Source organism: Miniopterus natalensis, chromosome 7 (genome assembly GCF_054644295.1).
Source record: "Miniopterus natalensis isolate mMinNat1 chromosome 7, mMinNat1.hap1, whole genome shotgun sequence".
NCBI lineage: Eukaryota > Metazoa > Chordata > Mammalia > Chiroptera > Miniopteridae > Miniopterus > Miniopterus natalensis.
The window spans coordinates 31,170,058-31,197,870 of NC_142087.1; the positions used below are offsets into that span (position 1 = coordinate 31,170,058).

Below are 27,813 nucleotides of genomic sequence, written 5' to 3' on the forward strand. Positions count from 1 at the left end.
TGCATGTCTACACACACATACACATATTAGTTACCTTCAAGTTACGATGCCATAAACATAAAATATGATATATATTACTTTTTAAGAAGTAGCAGGGGTTTTTTATCAAAAGACATTTTTAGAAGAACTCTCAATACAGAAAACAGAAATAAAGCAGGCAGTTCTGGCTAAGGCAGGGCGGAGTGACAGGACCCTCCCCTTCCTGCAGCGCCTGCCGAGAGCCTGCTAACAGTGTGGAGAGCGTGTCTGAAATCACCGCTAGGTCAGTTTACGCTACAAAGACCAACTAAGACCATTTTTGCCACTACACAGGCCAATATGAAAATTTTGTAACACAACTAAGTATAAAGTTAAAAAGTAACATTTCCTCTCCTTTAAAAATAACAAAATAAAATTGCTATGCTATATAAAACCAAATTTTTAAAATTTTATAATTTTAATTTGCTCCGTGGAAAAAGTTATTAGTTCTCCTTAAAGTGCCTAAATTTTAAAGACTTAATTTTGTCCATATAAATTTTATCCAAAATATAAGAGGAGACCGATGGCAGGAGGTGGAGGTCCTGCTTCTGTATCAAACGTTCTCCTCTAGCTGACTGCCCCCCTTAAACACTCTGCCTGGGAATCTTAGTTCTGCCACCGACCATCAGAGAAACATGCACAGAGAACCGATCTGTTTTAACATCTAGAACGTAAACTTCGATGGAGTATTTTTTGTTGTAGACAAACACTTCCTCTCTGCCCCAAGCATCTCCCCATTCGTGACGCGCTACTTCCATCCATGCAGCTGACCTTAGCAAAATACAAACGTGTTGTCTTCTGTAAAGATCATGATTAAGTGACTAAATTCAATAAATAGGCTCTTTAATAATTTGAAATCCCAGCAAAGTCTCAATCTGTCTTCTTTTCTAACACGTCCTTGGGCTCCGGCCGCTCCCCGCTGGCCTCTGCCACTGCCCGGTCCTCGGCGTGGCTTTTGGGTACTTCATACCGCTCCTCTACGTAGCCGCCGTCCGTGTCGGCCGTGTAGATGCCATAGCACATGATGCTGATGACGCCCAGGGGCAGGCCGAAGAGGAAGCAGCCCAGGATGGGAGAGCTCTTGAATATGGACTGTGGAGAGAGAACCACAGCTCAGTCCCCCGAACACATGCACATGAACAGCACGAGTGAGGGAAAGCCACTACAGGAGGTCCTTGCTGCCATCTAACTGCTCAGTGTCAGCGTTTCTACAGGAGCCATGTTACAGATACTCTAAGGGCGGGGATTCTATATTGTGTGAGCATGTGGGCGGGCATGGAACCAGCTCCTGGCAGAAGAAGAGGCACCACGTGCTCTGAGGCCATGTCTAGCGCCACTTCTTTCTCTCCCATGAGCCACAAAGGGCTCTGGGACGGCTCCTGCGTGTGTGGGCGCTGGAGCTCCTGCACCGGGACCTCAGCTCCCCAAGAGGGCTGCCTGTCCACCACAGGAAGGTGCACACATGTTCCCTTCACATGACACTGTAAATGTTTACTTCTCTAGTCAGCAGTGAAGCCACATTAATGTAATAATTTCCCTCAACTTATCTACTGACTCCTCAGCTCCCCGAAGAGTAAAAGCAATTTCCCTGGTTAGGTTTTTCAACTGCAGTACTTTCTATGGGCTGTGACTAACTCTTAAGAACCATGTAGCCCGGCCGGGAGTGGCTCAGCGGTTGAGCATCGACCTAGGATCCAGGAGATCGTGGTTCGATTCCAGGTCAGGGCACATGCCCGGGTTGTGGGCTCGATCCCCAGTGGGGGGCGTGCAGGAGGCAGCCGATCAATGACTCTCTCATCATTGATGTTTCTCTCTCTCTCTCCCTCTCCTTTCCTCTCTTTCAAATTAATAAAGACATATTAAAGATATATTAAAAAGAAAAAGAACTGTGGGTTGAGGAAACAGAAGAAAGCTTCATAAAGTTAAGGTGTTCTGAGCAGAAATTTAAGCAAGAGTGAGAATGCAGCCGGGCACGGAACAGCGTGAGCACCAGCAAGACACAGGGAGGCCCATGCAGCAGTTGGAGACCCGGAGGATAGGACCAAAGGTGCACAGAGGCTCTGACTCGTGCTATCAGTTGTCTAGTGGTGTGAGAAGGGGCTGAGGGCCACCCCACAATGCCAGTGGGAAGGTAAAGAGGGTCACTGGTAAACTGAAGGATGCATGACTAACACTATTAGACCTCCTTTCTCACCAAGAGAAGAAAGCTGGCTATAATCTGATGACTGCTATTGGCCAGAATGAATGAAAATACCCTGGAGGTCACTCCAGACAGACAATCAGAACTAAGTTTAAGGCTCAAACAGATTCGGGGCAGGCCTCTGGTCTCAAGCTGACTGACCGAAGCCAGGATAGTAAGATTTCCCAGAGTGAGCCTCCCTGCTGTGTCTGAAAGACACCCGAAGTCAAGCTGTCACACCCCAACTCTGAATTCCAGTTACTCACCAATCACCACGCAATGATCAGAGGAAAAATTTCCGCCTGATGGACAAAAATTCTTAAATACAGACTTGCTCCTACCTTGCACATCAGATATATTTACCCACTCCTTTCAAATCCCAGATTTTACCTTAGTTAGGCAAAAAGAACCTATACACCTATATACTGTCAATTACCAATGAAATTAAACAAACTGTCAAAACTTACCACAATAGTAGATTTGGCATCAAATACCATTCTTTTCAGTCTCTGAAAAATGCTATCACCTCCTTGGGCCTTAAAGTTAACAGAGAAAGACAATTACACTGTTAATTTAAGAACTATTATTTCAATGTTCTATTCTGTAATCTTACAACTGCCAGTGAGGGCTGAGGGCTGCTTACATGAAGCACCCAGGGGCCAGGTGGTGAGCAACACCCCCCACACACACCTAACCCCACCCACTTCCCTGTGGACAGTGACTCCGCCCCAGGAACACACCCTCCCTAGTCACATCCCCCAAGGCCAGGCCTGCTTGCAGTTCAGCTGACACTGTTCAACTCTAGACGCTGCAGGGGTCTTTGCTGCTGTGCATGGTTTCTCTGAGCATGAGGCTCAAAAAGAAAGAGCACCAAAAGGCAGAGATAGAAAAAGTCCTGATGAAAATTAATCCAATTCTCAGCACCCAGCCATCCTGAAGCCTGTCCTGGTCCCTGACTTTCTCAGCCCGGTGAGCCAGTGAGGCCTCCCTATTGTCCAACAGCCCGGGTTGGGTCTCACTAGTCCACAGATAGAAGGGCTCTATGCACACAGGTGAGTTCCTTTCAACAGGTGTCATTTTCACAAGTATAAAATTCCCATGTGATTTCCAAAGCAGAAATACTGTTACTCTGAGTCAACTTTCATATAAACTTTGTGTAAAGCTGAAGGAAAAGTCTCACAGAATAATTAAACTTCATGTACATACAGGAGAACCGTATTTCCTTTCTACTTTAATCTGCTGATGTGATTTCAGACCCTCTGCTATGGGCTACAACAGTCTGAAACACATTGATGAGATTTATAGAAAAAAAGAGCAAGTTAAAACTATTTGTTCACCATTTCTGAGAAATATCTGATAGAATGTGGAAACTCCATTGGGGCTCTGAGTCTCAATATATTTCCTTAAGAAACTGGTCTTATTCACAGGTTTTCTTGGAAAAACCAATCCAAAAAACCAGAGTCTCACTCTGGACTCCAGGAAGGTACTAGGAACCAGGGAAGTTCAGTACCCAGACAGCTCTGTGCCCTGCAGACGAAAGCATCCCTACCCCGACTCTAAGGCCGGCAGGGCCCCCTAATCACAGTGACAACCAGAACTGCCTCCAAATCACCCTCACAGGGCATTTCCACCCATCAGCAGCCTCTGCCACGAAGAACCTGCCCACATGTGAGACAGGTACGGAGGGGTGGGAAGGCATGTCCCCACCCCTGGCGGTGCAGGCTCTCCCTCTCAGAGGCAGAGCACAAGAACTGCCCTCCTCCGCCGCCTCCCACCGTCTTGTGGGACTGAAGTGAACTTACTTCCACTGTGCCATCCAAAATGCTGTTAATGAACTGGACCATGTCTTCTGTGTCCCTAATCTGTCTGTCTAGTAAAAAGTACTGCTGGTTTGAGGTGTTCAGTACAACGATAGTCGGGACCTTCAATTCACTGGAGAGAGAAAAACAAGGAAACCAAAATGTGCATTAAACACACAGAAGACAAATATCCTGACATTTACAGAGATCTAAGTAACTGTAATTACAAAAAGAGGAAGCTGTATTAATAGCTTTGCCTCCTTTTGCCTATGTGAAGAAAATTTATAATTTTGCATCAATTTAAAAAATAGCTAAATTAAGATGATATGAAAAACATTCTAACATACAATGTAAAACAGCTGAGTTTTCATTATTAAACTTAAGGAGAAATTATTAAGTCTAAAGTATCAACTTCTGGGTAGTACTGTTCCTGCTGCAGACATACTTTAAATCATACATGACCTGCCTCAGTGAGATGGCACTCAGGTAAAAGACAGGGCAGAGCGTGGCCTCTGCAGTCACAGGCTTGTGTTCAAACCTGGGGCTTTACCACAGCTTAGTGCTTTAAGCTTGGTTTTATATTGGTAAATGAATAAAGGGTGTGTGTGGGGTGCCGATGTTGCTGAAAGTTAAATAAGGGAGTTCAAGTTAACTATTCACAGTACCTTGAACATAACACACGCTCAGTAAGTACCCTACGCCCCCCAGTACTGTATCCCCACCCTCAGAGGTGCTTCAGTGACCGCCAGACACCAAGCCAGCTTGCAGGCAGAGAACTAGACTATTACCAAAGTGCCATTCTACTGAAATAATTTATTTTCTTTCAAAGACAGGTTCTGCACAATCATGAAAGGAAGGTGTGTAATTCCGTGTCACCTCCACATCAGCCGTTATCCATACATCTACACGTAAGTTATGCAAAAGGAGGAAATTCTGCAGCAGACACGATTTTCAGCACTAATCACACACACGTGACTGAGTCCAGCAGATTGCCTTGTTGCTCATAATTCTCTATCCCTCCCACGTCACTTTTTTTTTTAAATTGATTTCAGAGGGAGGAAGGGAGAGGGGGAGAGAAAGAGAAACATCAATGATGAGAGAGTCGTCATTGACCGGCTGCCTCCTGCATGCCCCCTGCTGGGGAGCAAACCTGCATCCCAGGCATGTGCCCTGACTGAGAATGGAACTGTGATCTCCTGGATCCTAGGTCGATGCTCAATCGCTCAGCCAGGCCCAGCCGGGCCACACCACACCTTTTCCCAGTGAGGCAACTTGTGCTCACCTGCCCCCGATGTTGGGGGCACAGATGTGACGCCATCAATGGGAACAGATGGGAGGAAGCAGAGGCTGGACATGTGCCCTAGTGGCTGGACGTGTGCCCTAGTGGCTGGGCTTGCTTCTTGTGTTTTGTGACTGCCAGAAGGACATCCCCAAGAAAATGTCCTTTCAAGGTCGAGGACATCAGAGCCAATGGAAGAGACCTGCACCTAACTGGCAGTTTGCAGCCACATCCGGCTGTGCCAGCCAGGCATCCAAGCCCAGAGCAGGGAAGGAGGACCCGGGGTTCCCTGCAGCCTCCGGGTGTGAAGGGGGCTCACCACTGAGTCTGGTTACTAGGCAATGGCCAGCTGTGCTGTGCAGCTTCATGCCATCTAGGTGAGAATGGAAGACAACGTCTCATCCTACATCCCTGATTATAGTCACAAAAACTCAATACAAAATAACTTAATAGCCAAAGACTTGATAGTACCATATTTGAGAAAAAATAAATATATAGTCAATGTGGCAATGTAATTATTCTATACATTATGGTGTATTTGCTGCAAGTTGAAAGTTGCACTAGTTTACGCGTCAGGGTTCACGTCACCGTAGTGAAGAGCTTTGGAGCCCGCGATGTGCATTGAGAACTGGGTCTCTACCTTCCCTGTTGCAGCCTCTGGCACATTATTTACTCCTCTGAGCTTCTTCTAACAGCTCTGAATGTCCTCACCTACATAATATGGAAATAATTACGGTCCTCACACCTCACTGACTGACCACTCAACCCAGCTTGGTCACAGGGAAGTGCTCAGTAAGGACTTCCAATTATATTATATAACCATCACTACATGCCTTCTCTCTTCTCAAAAACACAAAACAAAAACCAACACCAACCAAAGAAAGCACAGGCAAATAAGAGAAAAAACCAACCGTCCCAAACTATAAAGGGCTGCTGGTAGAGACCATTGTTCTGACAGTAACTATAGCTCGGAAATTCCATTACCTCAGGACGAGCATTAGAAGTAACTCGTATGAAGGAATGTCCATCCATCTCTACATATTCTGAATATTATCCTGGGTCAAGCTGTTGTTTATTGGACCCAGACTGCTTTGGCCTCTTGCAGGCTGCTGAACTGAATCTATATACTGGCTTCCCTCGAAGGCCACTATAAGAAATGGCTGCATCAACGTCCCTGCTATATATATATAGTAAATACCCCACTCAAAATACATTTGTATTTGGACCATCACCCATTATGAGACAGTATAGCACAGCAATTTCTCTCAGGTTTCTATAAGGTCAATAATACTCCTATAAGCAACTGCTATTTTGTAGACAATAGAAAACAGGTAAATACTTTCAGTTGAGCATTAAAAATGCAGGTCTGTTTTTCAAATACTTTTAATAACTATATAGATCCTTTATTTTATTTTCCTTTAATTTTAGACTTTTAACTGAAAATTATGAATGTCCCTTTGAGTTTGTAAGTCTGGTTTTTATCTCCCCACTGTGGTAGTGGGTAACCGGAAGACTGCACCTGCTACACACGTGCTAGAAACCAAAGCTCGAGAAATCCAAACAGCATCACGCTGCTGACCTTACATGGACAAGGCTGTCTACAGGGAACCTGCCCATCTTCATCAGGGCTGCTTTCAAGTCTTGCCACGCTCCTCAGCCCCATCTGCAACCGCCTCTTGCGTTTGCTATTATGCACTGTCTCAAAAAACCTCCCCGCCTTCTCCACGCAGCTACCTTCTCATTCTTTAGGGCTTCTCCTCATCACCGACGCCTCCGGCCAGCGTTTCAGAGGCCTGCCAGCTTCGTGTGCACTGGGCTGGCGGTGGGAGTCTGTGCTTCCAGAAACCCTCTACTAGACTTTTCCCTGTGAGAATCATGCTGTCCCCCCAGTGTACTAGCAGCACCTGAAGACAGGGACTCTAATTCACTCATTTTTTGCACCAACAGTGCCAAGCACAGTATATGAATACAGTAAATACTAAGTGTCCACTGAACTGAGTAGGTTCTTATTTGAAATTAATTCAGAATAGGTATGACAAATGTTTCCTAATATCAACTTTATGAAGTGACAAGTCAGATCCTTACATCACAAATATGAAATTATTTTAAAATCACATATTTTCCATATAATGCTATTTCAGTCTGTTGATTCTAGAATAGCAATTAATTCTTGAATGTTAAAATTTTTCTACTTAATTTTGTTCATTAAAACTGAACTTAAGGTAAGGTGTGTATTAAACAGAAACTACAAAATTTTTAAGTTTTTGAAAAATGCTTTCTTTCCAAAATAATATAAATTATTAACACTGAGTTGGAAGACATGTTTTAGTACAGAAAAATATGAAAGTTTTAAATGCAGATTTAAGAACTAAAGTATTTCCTGGGAGACTGTGTACATCAGCTGTTAGTCCTTTTGTCTGTCTCTCAGAAACAGAAATTTAAAAATTGACAGAATTGATAGGAAAATCATTAAAGCATTTAGTACTTACTCCATCAGCAAGGAATTTATATAGTCATTCCCATCCATGTGCCCAAACTGAAAATCCCTAACCAGTAACGACAACCAAAAAAAAAAAAGAGAGAGAGAAGAAAGCAATATTTATTTAATACAAAAAAAACTGACTTGGTAAGCATACAAATACTATAAACATTTAACATGTAAATCACATACAATAAATGTAGAAAAGAGTGTAAATTCTACAGGCTTTTGAGATACAAATACACATAAGTAAAGTTAAACAAATTCTAAGACATTTCTATTTTGTATATATTTCAATGCAGGGCAATATAAGCTTTTCTAATTACAACATGTTGAAGAAAAGTTACACATGCTAAACAAGGACTGCTCAGGAGACGCTCATTTATATGTCACTGATACAGCATGAGAAGATGTAATAAAAAGGGAGTAGCAATTAAATAATGTAACAAATTTATACTGGCTGTCTCATGTCAGCAACAAACAGAATGATTTAGCACACAGCAAAAATATCACTTATGTTTACGTCCCCTTATTCTGAGTTCCTGTTACAAGCATCATTTGTCTATCTGACTTGTGATTGCTCATTTAACTTTATCTCAAATGTATGCGCACACGTGCATATCTCTTACCGCAAAACCTATCCCAAATCCTATCAAGAAGCAGGTGTAACACAAATTTGTTGACCAGACATATCAACAAACCTCAAGTCTAGACAATTCATAAAGAAACACACAATGCTACAATTCACTTCAGCTCCTGATTCATCTTGGAAGATATGAAATACTATCTTTGGTTTACTGTACAGAACACAGTTAAACAAACTAGAGGAACCATCCAGAGTGCAAGACTTACCTGTGGAACTGATCTCTGTGATCTCTAGCAACTTCCTGAACAATTGACTTCAACCTGCAAAAGAACACACACATGAGTATTTCACTTGAAAACTATAATTACTCAACTATAGTATCTGCCGCCTTATCTATTACTGCAGGAAAAGACATTAAGTTCATCTGAGCCCTGTACAGTCTGAATCAGGTAACATTTGAAGTTGAAACTATTTCAGGCACTAACCTGGTATGTTCGACTGATGTATTTTTCTCATCGATAACTGCAAGAGCCACAAGCTTTCCTGAAATTAAGAACATTCCTAAAGTCAATAGCCCTCATTATGCAAACTTTCAATCATTACTGTAGCTGTGAATGGGGAATTAGTGAACAGTTTCTAGAACTGAATTCCAATGATCTCACGGGTGTTACGCTCAGTAGAGTGAATCAGTGAGTTAGTCAACTCCAAGTGGTATGTTCCCTCCCAGTTCACATCCTCACAATTAAGTAATAGTAAATATTCAACAATTCATACACACAAACTATTTGAGACCATACAGTTAGCTTCCTACAGGTTTCATTTTTGTGTCTATATTTATATTTTGCTGTGCCTGTCATTTTCAATCATATAACTTGAAAAAACTGTGCCATTTGATACCTTTATTTTCCACACAAGTTCAACAGGCTTTAAAGGGCGGGGTAAGTTCTCTTCAAGTCCTGTTACAAACTCAGCCTCCTGAGTACAGCTTCCTGATTTGTCATTTTTCTCATTTCCTTATTACCTGGGCTCCGTTTCCTGTCGCTCTCAGCTCTATAAGTAAGTTCTCTCTAGCTAAGCTTTGATCCATATACGAAGGTATATTCTTCGGTACTATTAACCTATATTCTCATAAAATAGAGCTGGCATTCAGGTCTAAAGAATAAATGAAATTATAAAATAGAGCTTAAAATTCATCTCTTTGGAATCAGATTTAAGTGATCCATCAAGGAGGAATTCTGTGAAGTGACGAGAGCTGCATATATGTCTGTACCGGTGTCTCCAAGCTCATACAAGAGAAAGCCGTCCATAGTCAGATAATTCTGAAACCTCTCCCTGTTGATCCAAGATGACAGGTCACCATCTTCATACTCTTAAAAGCAAAAGAAAGTTGACGGTTATAGCATAAACATGCCTGTATGATGTTTACATTGTTCTACTCCAGCAACATGTACAACATGCCAGCATTATAATCTTCATTTCATAAATTCCGTTTACAGGGGTGTACTCTAAGCACACACACAGATGGACAAACACCCAGGTCTGAGGCACAAAGCGGTGCCTCACTGGGAGTTTGCTGCACTGCCCCGTGTACCTCAGGAGTGACTGTTAATTTTGTTAAGTGCTGTAACAGCACGTGGTTACCTAAACAAAAAAAGCCCACCTTTTTAAGGGATGCAGAAAGAAGCACAAAATAATGAAATACTCGGAATTGCTTTCAAGTACTCCAATGGAGAAAAAACTTGAAGCAAATGTAGGTAAGAGTTTGGTCCCTGTCTCACCTGGGTGATGGGTGTGCATGCAGGGATTTACTACTTTAGTTTTCTCTTTACTACTACATATGTTTAACATAATAAAAATAGTTTAAAACCAGACTGAGTATCTGCTTCAAGGAAGCAATGCTGAATCATGGCTGAATCGTCGAGCAGGAAGAGATGGAGGCAGGGAAGATACAATACATGTCATCCCTACTGGGGATGTTTTATTTCTTCACCTTTTTATGTGCCTGAAATGTATCTTTTTTAAAAATTAATTTTGAATATTTATGTATAGAAACTGCATAGGGTTCACTTCTGAAAAAGGCAAATAATCTGACACACACACAAAAACAGGAACACACAAAACCACAACCCAGAATGAAAGAGCACTAAGTGGAAGGACTAAAGTTGAAGCATAAGAAAAACACGTCAGTCAGCCATTCAACTAAAGGAGCTGTAAGCAGCAGTTACATTTACTAAATCTTCCACCAACACCTGAGATCTGCAGGGGACAGCATTTTAATGTTAGAATGTTTTATGGGAGCTAAAGCTCTGGAACTCACCATCGTAAACAAAGTAAGTTTCGTCTTTGAAGACAAGCACAGCGGGCATTTCCTTCAGTGTCACATACTGCAAAGATCAGACAGGTAAAGAATCTTATTTAAAAATTTTTCAACTGGCAGCTATGATTTCAAAACTATTAAAGGACACCAGAAAAAAGAAAAAAAAATCTAACGATGACAAAATTGTTACAAAAAATTATGAAGAGCAGAGCGAATCCCAAGTTCACCCAAGGCCTGGGTTTGAGCTCTCTATTCACCCACCACCTGGCACAGTGCCCTGTTGCTATGGTGAAAACTATGGGATATTCATACAGTTGACAACGGATCTAAAGATGGGAGGAAGTGAAGGACGAGGGACACTGTGAAGGGGCTGAACAGCAGGGCCTAAGGCATCAGTTGGCACAGGCAGGCTCACGTCCCTCCCCACCACTCCAGGGGCAAGAGACGAGCCCATCGCTTTAACTGGGAGCCTTACAATCTGAACACTTCTACTTTAAACAAGTTTTCTTCCATGGCTTCCTCACTCATCTTGTTTTCCTACTTACTGGCTATTTCTTGCATTTTCCTTTGTTGATTTATATCCTGGGCCCTCTTCCTTCCTTAAAGCTTTGTATCCAATGCTTAAGGCGTTTATTTTTACAGCCTTACCTTTAGACCCCTGTTCCCAACAGCGTATCTGACGCTTATACCTGGATGGCTAACAAGCTAAATCAAACTAAAACGAATCCTTCAAAACTCCTGGTCACGCCCCCTATTCCCAACTTGTTCCTTCTGCAACAGCCCCAAGCTCATGAAACCACCACCACCCACCCAGTGTTCAAACTAGAAACCTGCATGTCATCTTGAGTCTCCCTTTTTCCTCCAGATCAGCCAGCTCTAACCACTCCATTTCCAAAGCACAATCCTTTCACTTTTCCCCGCTTTTCTTACTGACCCCAAGCCCAAACTTCCTGTTACTTCAAGAGTTCAGCTGATCTCTGCACCTAGCCCCATCCCCACCCAGCTCATCCTGCACTTAGCAGAGAGTAATGCTCTTAAATGAAGGTGAGACCAAGTCCCTCACCAGGTTCAACCACATGACTGGCACAACCTGCAAGGCCTCTGCGGGCCTCTGCCTTCCTGCCACACCCTTTCTCACTGCACTAAGACCACAGGGGCCCACTGCTCTGTTCCTCAAATATGCCTGGCGTGTTCTCATCATGGGCACCTGCTCCCTACTTCTGGTTTCCTCTGGCCACAGATCTCTGCATGGCTCCTTTATCATCTAAGTCCCAGTTCAAATATCTTCTTCCCAGACTGACATTTCTTGATCAGAGTCTAAAGGTCCCCACAGCCACATGGCTCCTTGATTTTTACAGCAGTTACAATGTCCTGCTTATAGACCTGTTTCCTAAGGCTCACTACCTCACCTCCATCAGAAGGCCCAGGGAAGATTCACTGGCAACACCAAGTCCAGGTCCTCCAGAGGAGCACGTGAGCCCCACCCTATCAGGGTCTGAGGACTGGCTGGTCATCCATCCAGGACGGACCCAGTGCATGGCACAGTTAGAGGGTGAGAAGTAGCTATTTGCTCTATAGACATGCATAAATAAACCCGCTACTTACAAACCAATGAAGGAATGAATATCACCTCTCACTATTGCTATTATTTTCTAGAGGAAAAAAAGCCCTAATGTAACAATAATAATAATAATCCCTAAATGCTACCAATCTAGTGTATTTGCTTATTAACAATAAGCAATATGGTACCAGTAGAAAAGAGTGAACATGCTTGCTGTTTCCACACATATCACAGTAAATAAATCTTACAAATAAAATCAAGTAGTAAGTTAAAAATTAAAATTACTTATTAAAGTCTAATTTTAAATATTACCTCAGGAACCACTTCTTCGGAGGCAGAGAAGAAGTAGGTATACACAATTAATTCTGAAGCTGCATCTATGTATTTCTCCTGTGAAAATGCAAACAAAATAGGTGACTTTAAAATATTAAGACCAAAATTAATTCCTCACTAACAATTAGAACAAGCTGTATCGTTCACTAGGTAGTATTACCACAATCTGCTACCCTAAGTCCTTTTATGTAAAAAGATAGAATATGAACAAATGAAATAGGCTGTTTGTATGGCAAGAGACCTTTGTAACTAAGTGCTTTCAAACCCCTCCAAATAAAGTTAATTAAATATAACATAAGCTCAATTCATATTAATTTAATTTGATGATCACAGAAGGGATGTGTGTGCATACACACACAGACACATACAAATATAAAATAATCTAAGACAATGATCTTTTTGCCTTTAACAAAATTACACTGAAAATGCATTTTGCAGTCTCAAAATTCAAAATGCTAAAAAAATGTAACCAGGTCAGTAATAGAAGAAATGCCAAGACAGATACATCTGCCAACTTTTTATTCACTTTGTTTCATGAAGGCAAACACTATATAGGATATATAAGAAAGGGTTTTTATTATAAAATTACTTAGATTGAACTAAAGATTTCCAACAAGAGTGAGTTTGAGTCTTTGGTGAAGTTTGGACTTCACTGAACATTAAATTACAATACATCTGTGTTACTGGATTATAAAATACAATCACTTGATACCTTCAAAGGGGACTCTCCACCTATATAAACAAAAAACACACGATGTCTTTTCTGCACATGTTCGAACATTTGCTGACTTGGAAGTGGCCGAATTAGAGCTCTGTTTGAAACAATACAAATGAAAATTAAACTTGCATTTGAACTAAAGACAGAAAAATCAATTCTATTTATATAATAGCCTATTCTGTCTAAACTTATAAAGTTTAAATGCTGTATTAACTGCATTTTAAGTGCACCAGCCAATCCACATTAATCTAATAAACTATAGCCCGTGACCACTACTATACCCATATAATAAAAACATAGCACCCACAATTTAATCAGTTTAAAAATTAAGTTTCAAATACATCCCTTTAGAGAATAGCATCTTAGCCAATATTTTGATAGGCAAAAACATTTATTTAGAATCCTCAGGAAAAACAATCAATCCACATGAGAGTATTTTTTTCCCCCAAAAGATCATCTACACAAACATACTGTGAAAAACAATCCCAGGAGCTTATGATGCTATATTAATATTCATACTTACACTGTCCACTTAAATGCTACACAGTTTTAAAATAGCCCACAGAGGTTAAAATCTGAAACTTTTCATAAGTATGTTATTTGGTAGTCATAATAGTGCATAAGAAACTCATAAAGAGAAAACAAAACAGTACGAAGATTTTATTACGTAAGCATATTTCAAACCCAACAAGACTAATAAATTACATCAAAGGTTACTACAAAACATATCACTTACAAAGTAGTATTAAAAAACTGAAAGAAGAGGCAGTCTTCTTTTACATGTGGCCTATATGATCAGATTTTGACTCTACCAAATTTGCAAAAAGAACAAAACACATTTTGCAAAGCACACATATTTTCAAAGCACAATTCTTTAGCTGTGTTGCATCAGTCTTATCTTGCTCCTATTTTTACTTGAGTAATTAACTGGTAACTGATGCAACTCCTGAAATTTCATTTGCAACAGAGTCTCCCCTGGTTACATCAGGGGAGCCCTGCTTAAGCTTAAACTAAAACATTGAAATTGGCTAAAGCATAAAGAGGAATCTAAATCACGGGGGGAATCAAGTACAACCTACTGGTAGTCCCCTTGTATAATATAAAGTTACCTCAAAATTTATTTACTCACAAAGCAAATAGAGGCAATAAAATATGCAATCAATGTAAAACACAGTGAAAATTATATTAATAAGCCTTGCAAACTTGCCACCCAACAAATCCATCCCTATATTTCAATTTACTTTAAACCCATTTAAAGCTATCAATATATCCTGTCAGACTCCTAAGAAAGTGCCTATACTTTCAAAGTCCATTTAGGTTAAACTATCTTGAATGTTCTCTTCAAAAAGTTGCACATAATCGCTTTAATAATTATAAACACCAACTTTCTTTACCCCAGCAAGATGCAGATTAAAACACAAAATCACTGCTTTCAAACCAACAGGAAGTGCTTATGGGAGGAAGCACATGGGTTCTAATTATGTCACATTCCAGGCAAAATGTGCAGAAACACCTCATAGTGGGCACAAAGCAGCGTGTGAGAGATCAGGGCAAGAATTCCAGCTGCATCTAAAAGCACTTTCTAATACTAAAGCCCAGGGATTAACAGCCCAAGTCTCTTCAGAACAGTAACACTGTGAGGTTTCTCTTAAAACTTTAAAATTAGGTAACAATAAGAATAAAGCGATGTAAACCAGGTAGTACAAAAGCAAAATTGTAATATAATGAAAATTAGGATTCACAAAGCTGTTAGAAATAATCAAATTTTGAACATGAATTAAAAATTGGGAGAAAAATGCTTCTATGCTGTAAATAAACTTAAAGGTGAGGTTAACAAGTATATACTACAAATCACAGACCCCTCCCCACCTTTTTAAAAAAATAATCTCTTTGCATATTCTACATAACCTTATCTTCTATCATAAATAAGTAGACAAGTCTTATTCAGGTTAAGTCTCAATAATGATCTATAAAAATACAATTAACTTTGAAATTTTGATATCATATATTTTAATTTTTTAATTTTTAATTTTTTCCTAGTAAAAACTCACCCAGACACTCTGTGAGCAAACTCAATAATATCATCCTTGGTCCGTGGTCCTCTATAATTATAGGCCAAATCCCCCTTTAATCTTAAACAGAAAAAAAAGCTTGCATTATTTCAACTGTTTTAATGTTTAATGTAGATCACTCAGTATTATTATATAAAATTACAATATATAAAATAGAAAATGGAGAGATTTAGAACCACATAACCACATAAGATACAGTAGACAACTGGCTTCAGGGGACCAGCAACGCCAAATATAAAGAAAAAGGCTGTATTTTGTTAAAGTTGCATGAAAATAATTTACTGCGTGTCGGTAGTTGCACCGTGTTTATGCCTTCAAACTAATGAATAATCTACTCATTCAGTTCATGGTCGGGAACTGGTCTAAGCATAATTCTCACTGTCTTCTCCTTTAAAAGGCAAGTAAAAGGCCAGGGAATTAATAGTACTTCGGTAACGGTAAGACAAATTTTAAGCACTACAACATCCTAGTAACTTGATAGAAGCTCCAAGACTGCAGAGTAAAACAATGCATAAAAACATTCTTGCAGAAAATTAGATAACTTTCTAAAAGCCTGCCAATGAATTGTGTGTCCAACTAATGGATTTTAAAAAAATTTGTGAAAGCCCAACAGAACATCCACAACTAAACAAAGAACAGGAAGGTTTGGCAAACATTTAAAAAGTGAGGGAAGATGGGAGGTCAACACAAAACCCAAGAAATAAAAAAATTAAATTACTCACATATGACTTTTTAAAATACTGAAATTAAAACTTACATTATAAACATTAGTTTCAAAATAATTTAACTTCCTGTATTATCAAAATAAGGACATGGATGAAATGCCTGAGAAAACTCAGTGAAACGATGATTATAAAATGAGCCCTTCAGGATTATCACACCATTTCTTCCAAGGTACGCATTCGCTGTTAGACTCGATCAACACCCAGAGTTAGAATTAACACCCATAAATTTGATTCTCTGTGTCTTTCATCTCTAATGAAATGTCTATTATAATTACAGAAAAGTAAAATTTATGAGACAGGATCCACATGACAAAGCAGAACACACTCCGGAGCTGCTGGAGGGTGAAAGAACTGTAACTGCCTTGTCCTGCCCAGGGCCCGTTGGTCAGGTCAAGTTGAGGGCATGTGCCTTCAGGAATCACCACGTTCACAGAAACACAAAACGAGCATAAAGATGCGGGCCCTCCGCTCTGATCACGTGCCGCACCTGGGAAGAACTGCTGAACCCAAATCTTCAGTCCTCCCGAGAACTTAATCTAAGAAAAGGTAAGTACAGTGACCTAATAAAAATATACATATAAATGTACAACACTCAACTTACAGCTTAATTGTCGGATAACCTCGAACTCCAAACTCTGAAGCAATGCCTTGATGAGAAAAAAATAAATAATTCTAAATTTTTTTTAAAAATGAAAAACTACGTAATAAATGTGCCTTTTTACTTAATATATAGTTACACAAACTTACATAGATACGCTGTTTTTAAATCTAAAGAAAATATAAACTCACGCAAAAAGAAAAACATGATATTCTCATGCAAAATAATTACTTAATACTCTAACCTACAGCCTGCACAAAACACTATGACAAAATATGAAAACAAGTGTCAAAAGAACAGTTAAAATTTTGTCTTTGAAGTACAGCACTTATTTCACACACAAACACACACAGTTTCGCCTCTCGTTTGACTTCATCTACAGGACAAATACTCCCCAAAAGACCCATCACTTCTCTTAACGTTTGAGCCTTAAAGGACCTGCACTGTATTTTAGTTTTAAAAACATAAGTCATAGCTGCAAAATTATTTAACTTCTATAGTCAATATATGATCTAAAAGCAATTCACAAGGTTTTAGAAGTTTCTGCTTTTGTAATAACCTAGAATAATTCCAATTGACACAAAGATTCTGCTGAAATCCTCATGTTAAGTGGCACAGTTGCTACAGTGGCATCTTTTTTAAGCGAAAGAAGAAACAGTGACAGAAGCAAGCAAACAGAGAATCAGGCATTTACGAATTACAGAAATCACAACAGCAAATTAATGCTGTATTATTTTACAGGTTCAAGGCAACTAGGACAGTAAAGGAAAAAATTGCATTCTCAGTTAACAGGCTATCTACAATACAGGTACACAGCTGCACCAGCACACGCAAAGTGCACCGTACTGACAGACGTGCTCGCCCGTTCGGTCACGCTCTTTACTCCCAAGGTATTTTCCTCTCCCAGCCGGGAGAAGGCAACCGCAACCACTCCACGTGGGTTCTGGTTGACCAACCACTCTCGTAATTACTAGCCTTTGGTTTCACATCACTCCCACCAATACACAAGAAAAAGGGCAAAGCAAATTTGTGGCAAAATAATATCCCAAATCTCTGTCTTCCTGTCAACTCCAGATCCTGCCTCTGAACTGCCATGTGAACACAGACCGATTACGTAACTTATTTGTGTGCCTCTCCAATTCAGGGCTTACTTCTGCCAAGTATATTCTAACAAAAGAAATGATTTAGGGGAGACCCTGACTGGGTAGCTCAGTTGGTTAGAGTGTTGTCCCCATACACCAAGGTTGTGGGTTCAGTCTCTGGTCAGGGCACACAGAAAAAGCAAACAAGGAATGCATAAGTGGAACAATCGGTGTTGATCTTTCTCTCTGTCTAAAAATCAATAAATTAAATTAAATGATTTAGGGGAGATGATGTGAGTAGAGCATGTTCTTAATGCTTCCCATTCTAAATTAAGGAGGCAGGTAAATACAAGTCCTCATTACCTTCAACCAGAACTCATTAAAAACTGCCAAAGGTAAAGACTAATATAATTCACTGGAGAGGGGGGCACATCCCACTAGCAACTCCTTATATAATTTAGAATAAAATTTATTTATATACAAATCAAATTAAAAAATGAAATATGCACCAACGAGAAACGGTATCGATGTTGTTTCTCATAATAGGCTTCAGGGAGAAATGTAACCCCGTCGCTTCCTTTCCTTGACCTCGGTTGTTCGCATCTGTAAGATGGAGATGTGCAGGCCCCCCACTCTGTGGGCCCGTGGCTCCTTGAACACTAACCTTCATTCCCCATAGAATTTCAATTGACAGTGACTCCGAAAACTTCAAACCTAGGCTCCCCTTGAGGAAAATGGCTGTATAACAATAAAAAGCACACACACAAAGCATGAGTTATAGGCATATAATGACCCAGGGTTGAGTTCCAACTTCCCCATCTATCATCTGCACAGCTCTGCATAATCTCCTCACTTCTCTAACTGCGCATCTGGTAGGGCTCTGGGTGGGACTTTACGATGAGCACACACGTAAAACAGAATCTAACAGAGAGCCTAGCACACAGAGATCCTCAAAGGCTGGGTCCGTTTCCTCTCTATTCTGGATCCCGATCTCACTGTTTGGTAATTATCTGCTGATAATTCTATGTTCAAACAGTATTAATAAGAATTAGCATGTGTAGAATATATATTACTGGCTTTAATACACCTTCAACTACACGTCAAAACAACTTTGTGAGGGCGAAGGTGGCGTTACTGTTATTTTTCAGATAAGGGTGCTAATGCTTAGGAAGGTCTGGCACCTGTCTGGGAGCAGGTACTAATTAGGTGGCAGGGCTGAGGCTGAAACTCAAGTCTGAATTCACATTTGTTATGTTTTTGTTATTAAAGGAGGATAGTTTGTGCAGAAAACTGGGATCAATTCCTTTATAAACTGAAGGATCTGTTTGTAAGGGGAATAACTTCCCCTGAAGTGTTGTCATTTTAAATGTTCATGTTTGAGGTGATTTAAATGTTCATTCTGTTTTCTCTTTGAAATGACAACAAGTTGAAGGGACAGGCAGGTAGGCTGGGAGGTGGATCTTGGTGACCTTGGATTCCAGGCCTAATTCTGCCTCTAACTTTGGTGACTGAAACCACTTCCAGTCGTTTTGCTGCCAATTAGCTCCCTTACTTCACCTAGATGATGGGAGGGAGAAGTAAGGAGCAGAGCTTAATTCTAAGTCCATTTCAGCTCGGAGGTACTATTTTCCTAGCACTGAGTCACTATGCGTCAGACGTGAACGGGAGTAAAATGCAGCAGTGCTCTCAACTGGGAGGGGGAGGATCTGCCCTCCAGGAGCCTCTGGGCAATGTCTGCAGACGTATTTGATGGCCACAACTTGGGGGAGAGGGACAGTGCTGCTGGTATCCAGTGGGTCGAGGCCAGGGATGCTGCTGGACGCCCTACAGCACATTCATTACAATTTCTTCTCTGGTCCCAAATGTCACGAGTGACAACGTGAACAACCCCTAAGTACAGTCACTAACCAAAAGGTTTTATGATCTACAAAGGTAAAGGTAAAACTAATTTGCAAATATAATCTGTGAACAAGGAATCATAATATAAATGTTATTGGCCAAATGCCACTGCAAGTTTATAGATCAAAGAGATGTAAAATATGATCTTTACCATAAAACTATGTCACACTGAGGTTTGAGGAATGAACAGAATTTCAGTGGTTTCATAATAAAAACCAATACCTTATCACAGCCAGCATCGTAACTATTTTAAATTCCAAACAAGGCACAATTTTAGCACTCATTTTTGAATGGATATGTACAGAGAAGCTAAAATATGTATCTGAATTTGCATTAGACATTGTACAACTGTGCAATGTTATCTGGTAATAGTATTATTAGTTGAAACCAAGAAATCTTTGGTACAATTCCAAACACACAGGGCAGAAATAAACCATGATAGCTTAAATTCCTCCAGTTCAACACTTCTACAGAGATCTGCTGGACTGTGTGAGTGTGATGGCGCTTGCTTCCACTCACTGCAAGTATGTGACGGGAATAGGCTACTCTCACAAATACCCTATGAGATTAGTTTACACTTGACCACTGAATAACCCTATCCCACCCCAAACCAGTCCTACAAGTAACTATTCACCAAAATAACACTTGACTTTGTGATTCTCCAACTTAAGCGTGCAGAGGACTCACCTGAAGTCCACGTAAAAATACAAATTCTCATAGCCTAATCTCTGAGATTTTCATTTGAGCACCCTAAGTAACCCTAATGCAGGTAGAGTGCAGACTGCACACTGAGATACACTGGTCTGTGACTGCCTGAAAAGCCATCTACAGGGATGGAAGAGATATCCATGAAACAGCCAACCCTTTAGCATCCTACAGTTAGACATAAAATCATGTTGGCAGCCAGCTTGAAAACAAAATTTCAGTTTCTTCACCTGTCTAACTCCAACTGCCTGCCCTGGAGCTGCCCTGAAGTATTTAAGGAGACTTGAAGAATTATATGCCAAAAACCTATTTGTAATCTCTAGATGACAATTCTTGAGTACTTACAAACTTTTTTTTAGATACTAAGAAGATATTTTTTCCCATAGCACATAAAATATCTCGAGTCTAAAATAAAATGAAAAAACGCATCCATCACTGATATCAAACACTAAATAGTACCACACAAGTCACTTACGTTTATTGGTTATTGTCTGCTTCTCCCACTAGAATGTAAATTCCACGAGAGCAGAGACTTTTGTCTGTCTTGCTCACTCATGTATCACAATGCCTAGAACAAGCTGGGCACATCCTGGGATATGCTAAGCACTCATTAAATACCTGCTGAATGAATGCTTACTCTATGATGTTGAAACAAAAGAATGACTTTTCACTAAGCCAACCCCCAAGTGCGGGCTCCCAACACCCTCCACCAAGACGCACACGAGAGCTGACCTGGATGACTTTCTGGTCTCTACTCTTCTTTCCTTCCTACATGTAGCAAGTCACTGGCCTTCTCTAAATCTTATACTGCTGCTCGACAACCAATAAAGCCCAAAGCACTGTATTCCACCCCAGGGGCTGTGAAGTCTGGCATTACCACTTGTCTGTATTAGCCATTGTGGTGAGGTCTTTTGAACATGAAATATCAGCACAGTCTTCACAACCCAGAGGGTTATTTATCACTCTTCCGTTTATAGACAAGAAAACTGGAATTAAGAGATCAAGCTCTTCCCAAAGCCACAAAAGTGGCAGAGTTGGAATTAAAACATAGGCTTGTCTTGTTCCAAAACTGTATCCAGAGAATGACCCTGACTTTCTAAAGTGAGAGATGCAGTATAGACTCCTGCATCATTCACTAAAGGGAGAGCGACCCTACGCTTCCTGCACCCTGCAAGGGACCTTACATGGGCTACACCACTGACACCTTGAAATAATCTATAAAAAGGCCTCACAATAAAAATTCACCAGTGTGGGAATCAAAGTCAGAGGTGCTTAGACACTTTCCTGGTGCTGTACTGCAAAAGTATATGTGTGTGCGCACGTGCGTGTACGTGCGTGTGTGTATGTGTGCGCATGTGCATGTGTATATATAAAGCACATACACAGCAGGGCCAGGATCGGATTTAGGTCTGCTTTCTGAAGCCATGCTCTTTCCAAATCTCTGTATCTCCTACATCTCCAAACTTAATTTTGTCTTTTCCCAAATCCTTTAAGACAGGCACTGGCAAACTTTTTCTGTAAAGGGCCATAAAGTAAATGTTGTAGGCTTTGTGGGGTTACAGTCTCTGTTAAAATCATTCACTCTGCCACTGAAACAGGAAGACAGCCTTAGACAAAAGTAAACACACCAGCGTGCTCGGTTGCAAGAGAGTTCCATTTACGAAACCAGGTAGGGCCAGATTTCGTCCATGGGCCGTGGTCTGTCAACCTCTTCTTTACGACAGTCTGTTCTCAGGTACGTACTTAATACGCTCGTCTCCAACTCTATGATTTTGTTCGAATATTCTGTCTAGTGTGAATACTTTCCTGACCCTTACTTGTATTTACCCTAACTCAGCTCACCCTTCACGTTACCATTTCCTCCTCTACCATGCCATTTGACTGCTCAAAGCACAGACTCTCATTCTTAATCCACACAGCAACATCAATGGTTTAAGTCACTATCTCAAGTGGGCTCAAAATAGAACTGGCTTATGTATCTCTAGTAGGCCTAAGATTAACATATACTGCATATTACACATCCAATGGTTAATTCATTTAACTCATAAAGCATAGTCTTAAGTAAAGATATCTTTAATTTTACATGAACAAATATATATACACACACACACGCACACATATATATACTTATTCCTTCTACCTTAAAGACTTCTTTGCATAATTTAAACATTTTCTTTAAGAGAACAGTTGAAAAGTAAACTGAGAAAATGCTTACTAGAATAAGAAGTAGCATCCATCTTCCCAACTTTAACGGGCGAACCAATGCTTTTCATCTCAAGACCAACTTCGTTCCAAATCGGTTCCAGTTTTTTACAATGACCACACCATGGTGCATAAAACTTGGTGAAAACAAAAACAACCAAACAAAAACAGAACACTAAAATGCTATGTTACTGTAGATATCGACCTTAACTTTAAAGAATCTCTTTGATGAAATGATCTAATAATGTTTTAGACAAAAAAATCTAAGTATAATTTTCAAATTGGTTAACATAATAGGGAACACATGCACAAACCGAAATAGGTTAACTCCCAGCATACCCCTCAACACAGACACTACTTTAATATAACTTTAAATACTGATGTATATTTAAAGTAGATACATGATCTACAATAAACGCATTTTTGTTTTAAGTGGTGTGTCCATGTTATGCCAAAAGTGAAACCACCAAATACAATACACACATCGTATGCACACCCCTAAGTGTTAATGATAAAAGTCAATCTGTTTCTGCTACAAAATTCCAACACAGCAGGTGCCTTTGCTACTGCAAGTATCACTGTGGGTAAAATGGGGGAAACCATTAAGGTGACTGGTTTGGCAGAGGGACAATCCAGGCTGGTTAAACTAAAACCACAGTCCTGCCTTCTTCGGAGTCACCAGCTGCCTGGGGTGGTAACTGGTGTTTGGTTAAACAGTGTAACAAATTGCTTGCTGTCTTTTCATGAAATGGGATTTATCTACTTGTGAACACTATATGGAGGCAATGTTCACACACACACACAGGAGGGAGAGAGAGAGAAGTACACAGTAGACCTTGTGGACCACAGCCTAGTTTCACTAAGTGTCCACTCAGCCACTGTGAGTCCCTGTCTCCTGCTGCCACTCTACTCTTTCACTAAGGCCTGTGAAAATGAACCCCAAACACCATAAGGTTTGAATATATTCCACACTTGAAAGGAAAATTCGACTTTCTCACTATTAAAATGAGATATGATTCCAACTGCCAAGTGCTTTATAGACACAATCTCTTCGATAATACGACAAAACCAAGAATGAATCCTGTAATAAAATCATACCCTAATCTCCCTCAGACACAACCCACAAGTCGAGGTCACCAGAACTTCATCACAATCAGGTTCCTTAAGGCTCTGAGGTTCATTTTAATATAAAAAACATCAACAGTACTACGTAAGAAAACAAACTGAGTAATATATTTAAGTATTAAGTGTATATATTTGGGTGAAGAACAGAAATTAACAGGGGTGGTTAATAAAAAAAAATTACATACTCACATCTACAAGCCAAATGTCATCTTTTCGATTGTCTTTAAATCTAAAAATCAAGAAAACAAGTCTTTGTATGTTTCCACTTGAACACTGAACAGCACAGGTAGGGATAATCGATTGACAAATATAGGAGCATGAAACAAATTCTTTCAATAAATTTATATGTGCTAGTTTTACTCAATGACCTCTAAATCTTATCCATTAAACCTCATAATAAAAGTAGAGAACAGGTGAAATAATCAAGTGGTACGTGGTAGAAGTAATCAAGAGGCACATGATAGAAACACACACGTGCTCAGCGCCTACACCTTGGCTCCACTCGTACCTGGCATTAGTTACGCAGCAGGCCTTGGCTGCTATCCTTGGAAAAGGGACAGGAGTGGAAAGGCACTGAGTCCACAAGGAGCAATGTGCCTCAGCCACTCCCCTCAGCAAGGAGGTCTCTGCAGAGGTGCCTAGGAAATCCCTTAAGTGAGGCCCCCAGAAAGACAAGCAGGCTAGGAATGCAGATATGCATCCAAGCACAGCTGGTCCCGGAGGCCTGAGTCTATGGCTACAACTCCCTCCAGAGACTGTGGGGCACTGGCTGTACCCAAGTCTGCTGTTGGGAGGGTGGCTTCCCCCTGGAGGCCTCCAGGAAGAGCCATGCAATTGCCTGAAAGATCAGCCACTGGGTTCTGTCTGGAGCAGGACTCCTCGCCTACTACAAGCAAGGCCTTGTGATGAATGCTGTGGTACTGTAGAAAAAAAAAAAATACACAGTATGGTCTCTAATTCCAGCACCTACTCACTGATTAAAGCAGAAAAACGTAAAATACAGGGGAAATGATAAAATAGAACATAGATGAGTTTGGCACATTGTTTTTGATCTTACAACTTAGTAAAACTCTTTTGAGCACAACCCCATTTTGTACATATTCAGTGCTGACAACGACTCCTAGAACAAAATCAGTGCTAGGTTAAGCACTGGTCATTTATTCAGAGTTGGAAGAAGATACTATTTAAAAATATCTATACTCACGATTCATCCAAATCTTCTACATATCCTTTACAGAAGGCCATATTAAGCAAAAAAACTGAAAGAAAAAGAGAAAATGTATAGTCAATGCAGATTTATCACTTGCCTTGTACTATATGCTCAGTTACCTATACAATGCCCAGGTAGGCTGACTTCTTACAACCTACCAAAAAAATCCATCATTGAGCCACCGTCCCAGGGCACAGGCCATGCAAAAGCACAAACAGTTCACGGGTTTAACAAACATAGGGTGTCCCCAAAAACGTCCACACACTTTGACTAATTATAACGGCCGTGTCTATTAAAATAGATTTCATTTTCAAAAGGTGCGCATTCGCCTCCGTGGGACACCCGGACTTGCTCCGCATGCGACCGTCCCGGGCGGGCGGGGAAGTCAAGGGTTCTCTTTAAAACACACTTTGACGTCCTCGACAGAAGCCCCAAATGCCATTACGAATACTGTTCGTTTTTACCCCCAAATTCATAGACAGAGAGCACATTGAGCTCCACCGCTTATACGATTGGGGAACAGTGTCCTGCACGCGAGGGGACCGAGTAAGCGCGGCCCAGAGAGACCCAGGGGCGCGGGGGCCGAGCCGAGGCCCCCCACCCTGCCCCCCGCCCTCGGGGCTGCTCCCACCCCGCTCGGCCCCGGGCCACCCGTCTCTCCGCCCCCTTCTTCGGACGGGACGGGACCCGGAGCCCCGCGGCAAAGCGCAGCGGCTGCCCCTCGGGAGGGTCGCCGCCCCCACGCCCACGAGCGGAGCAGCGCCCCGGACACCGCCTCCGCCCCGAGGCTCGGAGCCGGGCGGGAGGCGGGCGTCCCTCCCGCGGGTGCCGCCGGTCTCGGGAGGCCGCGTCGGGGAAGGAGCCACGGCCGGGGTACCTCGGGGGCCCCACGGCCACGGTTGGGGTGCCGTGGGGGACCCCGCGGCCGGCCCCGGCCCGCCCCCGCCCGGGGAGGGCCCCGCAGCCCCTGCACCGCCCCCTCCAGGCCAGTACCTGCGGCGCAGAGGCGCAGGGCGGCCCCGCGGGTCCGAGCGGCCATGGTCGCCGCGGGAGGGCTGCAGGCCGAGGGGAAGACACAGCGCCCGCGGCCTGCGCGCCAGGAAGGGGAGCCGGGGGCGGAAGAGAAACTGGGCGCTGGGGGCGGGGGCGGGGGCGGGGCAGGCGGGCCGCCGGTGCGCTCCCAGGACCCCGCCGGCCTCCGCCTCTGGGCATGCGCGGACCCAGGAGCGCACGCGCAGAACCGGGCGCAGGCGCGGTCGGGCCCACAGTGCGCCTGCGCTCTCGGCCGCCTCGGGGAGCGTGGGAACCGTGCGTGAGGTCGCCGCCCTCGGCCGGCGGCGCGGCGGGCGTGGCTCGGGGGCGGCTCCCGGAAGTTCAATTCCCGCTAAACTTGAAAATGGGCCGCTGGAGGCTGCGCGCCGCCGGTCCTCCCCTCGCTGCTCGGGGGCGGGCGGGCTGCTGCGGGACCCAGCGGCTGCTGTCGCCTCGGGACCCGACTGCCGGCGGGAGCACCGACTCACGGAGGAAAGCTCCGGGAGCGCACCCTTTTAAAAAGATTTTTTTTTGGTTCTGAAACCTGGAGAAACGACGTCGGTCGCAGGATGTGTTTTTTGGGGACGCGCGCCCGATTCTGTCAGGAGCGCGCGCTGTGAAGCCCTCCCGGCGCCGCCGCGCCGCCGCCGCGGGGCTGGGAGCGGGACGCACGCGGCCGGGCCTGGTCACGTCGGCTCCCGGGCGTGCGTCGGGGAACCGAGCGGCTGTGACGGCGGCGCCGCACGCCCCGCCTTCCGACGGGCGCCAGTCCCCTGATCGCCGGCGTTCCGGGGGCTCCAAGGCTCGGCCTCCCCTGGCTGAGAGTGAGCCCGGGTTTCCTCCCTTCTATGCACTTAACGCAGTACCCAGTGCAGACTATCAGGTTCCTATATATGTGTGTATATGTGTGTGTATATGTGTGTGTCTATATATACACATACATATATGTGTGTGTATATATATTTCTAAACCCCCCCCACCCCCCTGAGAAAATGTGTGAAAGCTGTAACATTTGTCTTGGCTGCCAAGTATTCCATGCTCTGGCGCACCATTCTATTACTTCCTTGTCCAGACTGTTTCCAGTTTCTTTTCTTTGCTGTTTTGTTTGTTTGTTTTTAAGTGTCGTTGAGAGTACTCAAGTACACTTTTAAGTGAGTGTCTAGTTTATTCTAAGAGTTTAACACACGTTAATATTTAATCCTATTCAATATAGATAAACACCCAGGGGCTCAGCGGAGGTCATTTGCTTAATAACCAAAAAGGATGGTGTTGCTACTTGAAGCAGTCTCCAACTCCAGAGCTGGTATTCGTGCATTCTTTCTTTCTTTCTTAACATCGTTTTTATTTGTGATGTAGGTGAAACATGAAGCAGAAGAGATCAGATTGTTCTCAAGCCAAGGACAAGGCAAATACACAAAAACATGAGCCTTCAGAATTCCGCAGATCTGCTGGAGCAGGTCTTTCAGATACATTCAGGACCTCGGTAGTTGTCCTTCAGATCCTGGGCCATTCATTTCAGCTGAGCACCTACATTTCCTACTATCTTGTAAGTCCTCTCACACTCCTCACCTACATACCCTGGGTCAACAGACCTACTCTGATCCTTCACAGACTCCTCGAAAGATACCAAGAGATTGTCTAGTTCCTCCTATTCCAGCCTTTTCTGATCCAGTTTCACTTTTTCCACAACTCCACGTGAAACAGAAATCTTCCCACTACTCTCAATCGACGTACAGTCCCAAGCATTGAGCTGGAGCACGTAGTGAAGATAGTGCTGCTCCTGACCCTCTAACTCAAGGTTCCATTTATTTATCAGACCGTGCAACTGGCAGTATGTCATCACAGGAGTTACTATCGAATTAACAGTCCAAGTCAAAGGCGAGGAAGCAAAACC

At 42.3% G+C, this 27,813-nt stretch overlaps 1 protein-coding gene across 2 annotated transcripts; it reads right to left on the reverse strand.

The window, feature by feature from the left end:
- TMX3 (thioredoxin related transmembrane protein 3) lies at positions 1 to 26,004 on the reverse strand. 2 transcript variants are annotated; one of them, XM_087818899.1, is made up of 16 exons: positions 25,881 to 26,004; positions 24,882 to 24,936; positions 23,867 to 23,906; positions 22,566 to 22,689; positions 16,668 to 16,713; positions 15,321 to 15,401; positions 13,264 to 13,363; positions 12,531 to 12,608; positions 10,658 to 10,724; positions 9,611 to 9,709; positions 8,826 to 8,883; positions 8,607 to 8,660; positions 7,765 to 7,821; positions 4,000 to 4,129; positions 2,665 to 2,733; positions 1 to 1,110 (listed from the first exon to the last, which is right to left on the reverse strand). In XM_087818899.1, the coding sequence occupies exons 1-16, from the start codon at positions 25,924 to 25,926 to the stop codon at positions 889 to 891; spliced, it is 1,326 nt and encodes a 441-aa protein (XP_087675025.1). In that variant the 5' UTR covers positions 25,927 to 26,004; the 3' UTR covers positions 1 to 888. The 2 variants fall into 2 exon arrangements, with proteins under 2 accessions (XP_087675025.1, XP_087675026.1); XM_087818900.1 differs by lacking the exons at positions 1 to 1,110; positions 2,665 to 2,733; positions 4,000 to 4,129; ... (2 more) ...; positions 8,826 to 8,883; positions 9,611 to 9,709 and having other exon boundaries at positions 10,620 to 10,724.
- Between the last annotated feature and the right edge of the window lie 1,809 nt (positions 26,005 to 27,813).

What these genes read in the sequence shown, in the direction of transcription:
- TMX3 (XM_087818899.1), bottom strand. Translation starts at nt 25,926, where the DNA reads ATGGCCGCTCGGACCCGCGGGGCCGCCCTGCGCCTCTGCGCCGCAG. An exon ending in ATGACATTTGGCTTGTAGAT is followed by an intron (nt 22,690 to 23,866) that starts GTGAGTATGTAA and finishes GTTTTCACCAAG; the next exon opens with TTTTATGCACCATGGTGTGG. An exon ending in GGTTATCCGACAATTAAGCT is followed by an intron (nt 15,402 to 16,667) that starts GTAAGTTGAGTG and finishes TTTCTGTTTAAG; the next exon opens with ATTAAAGGGGGATTTGGCCT.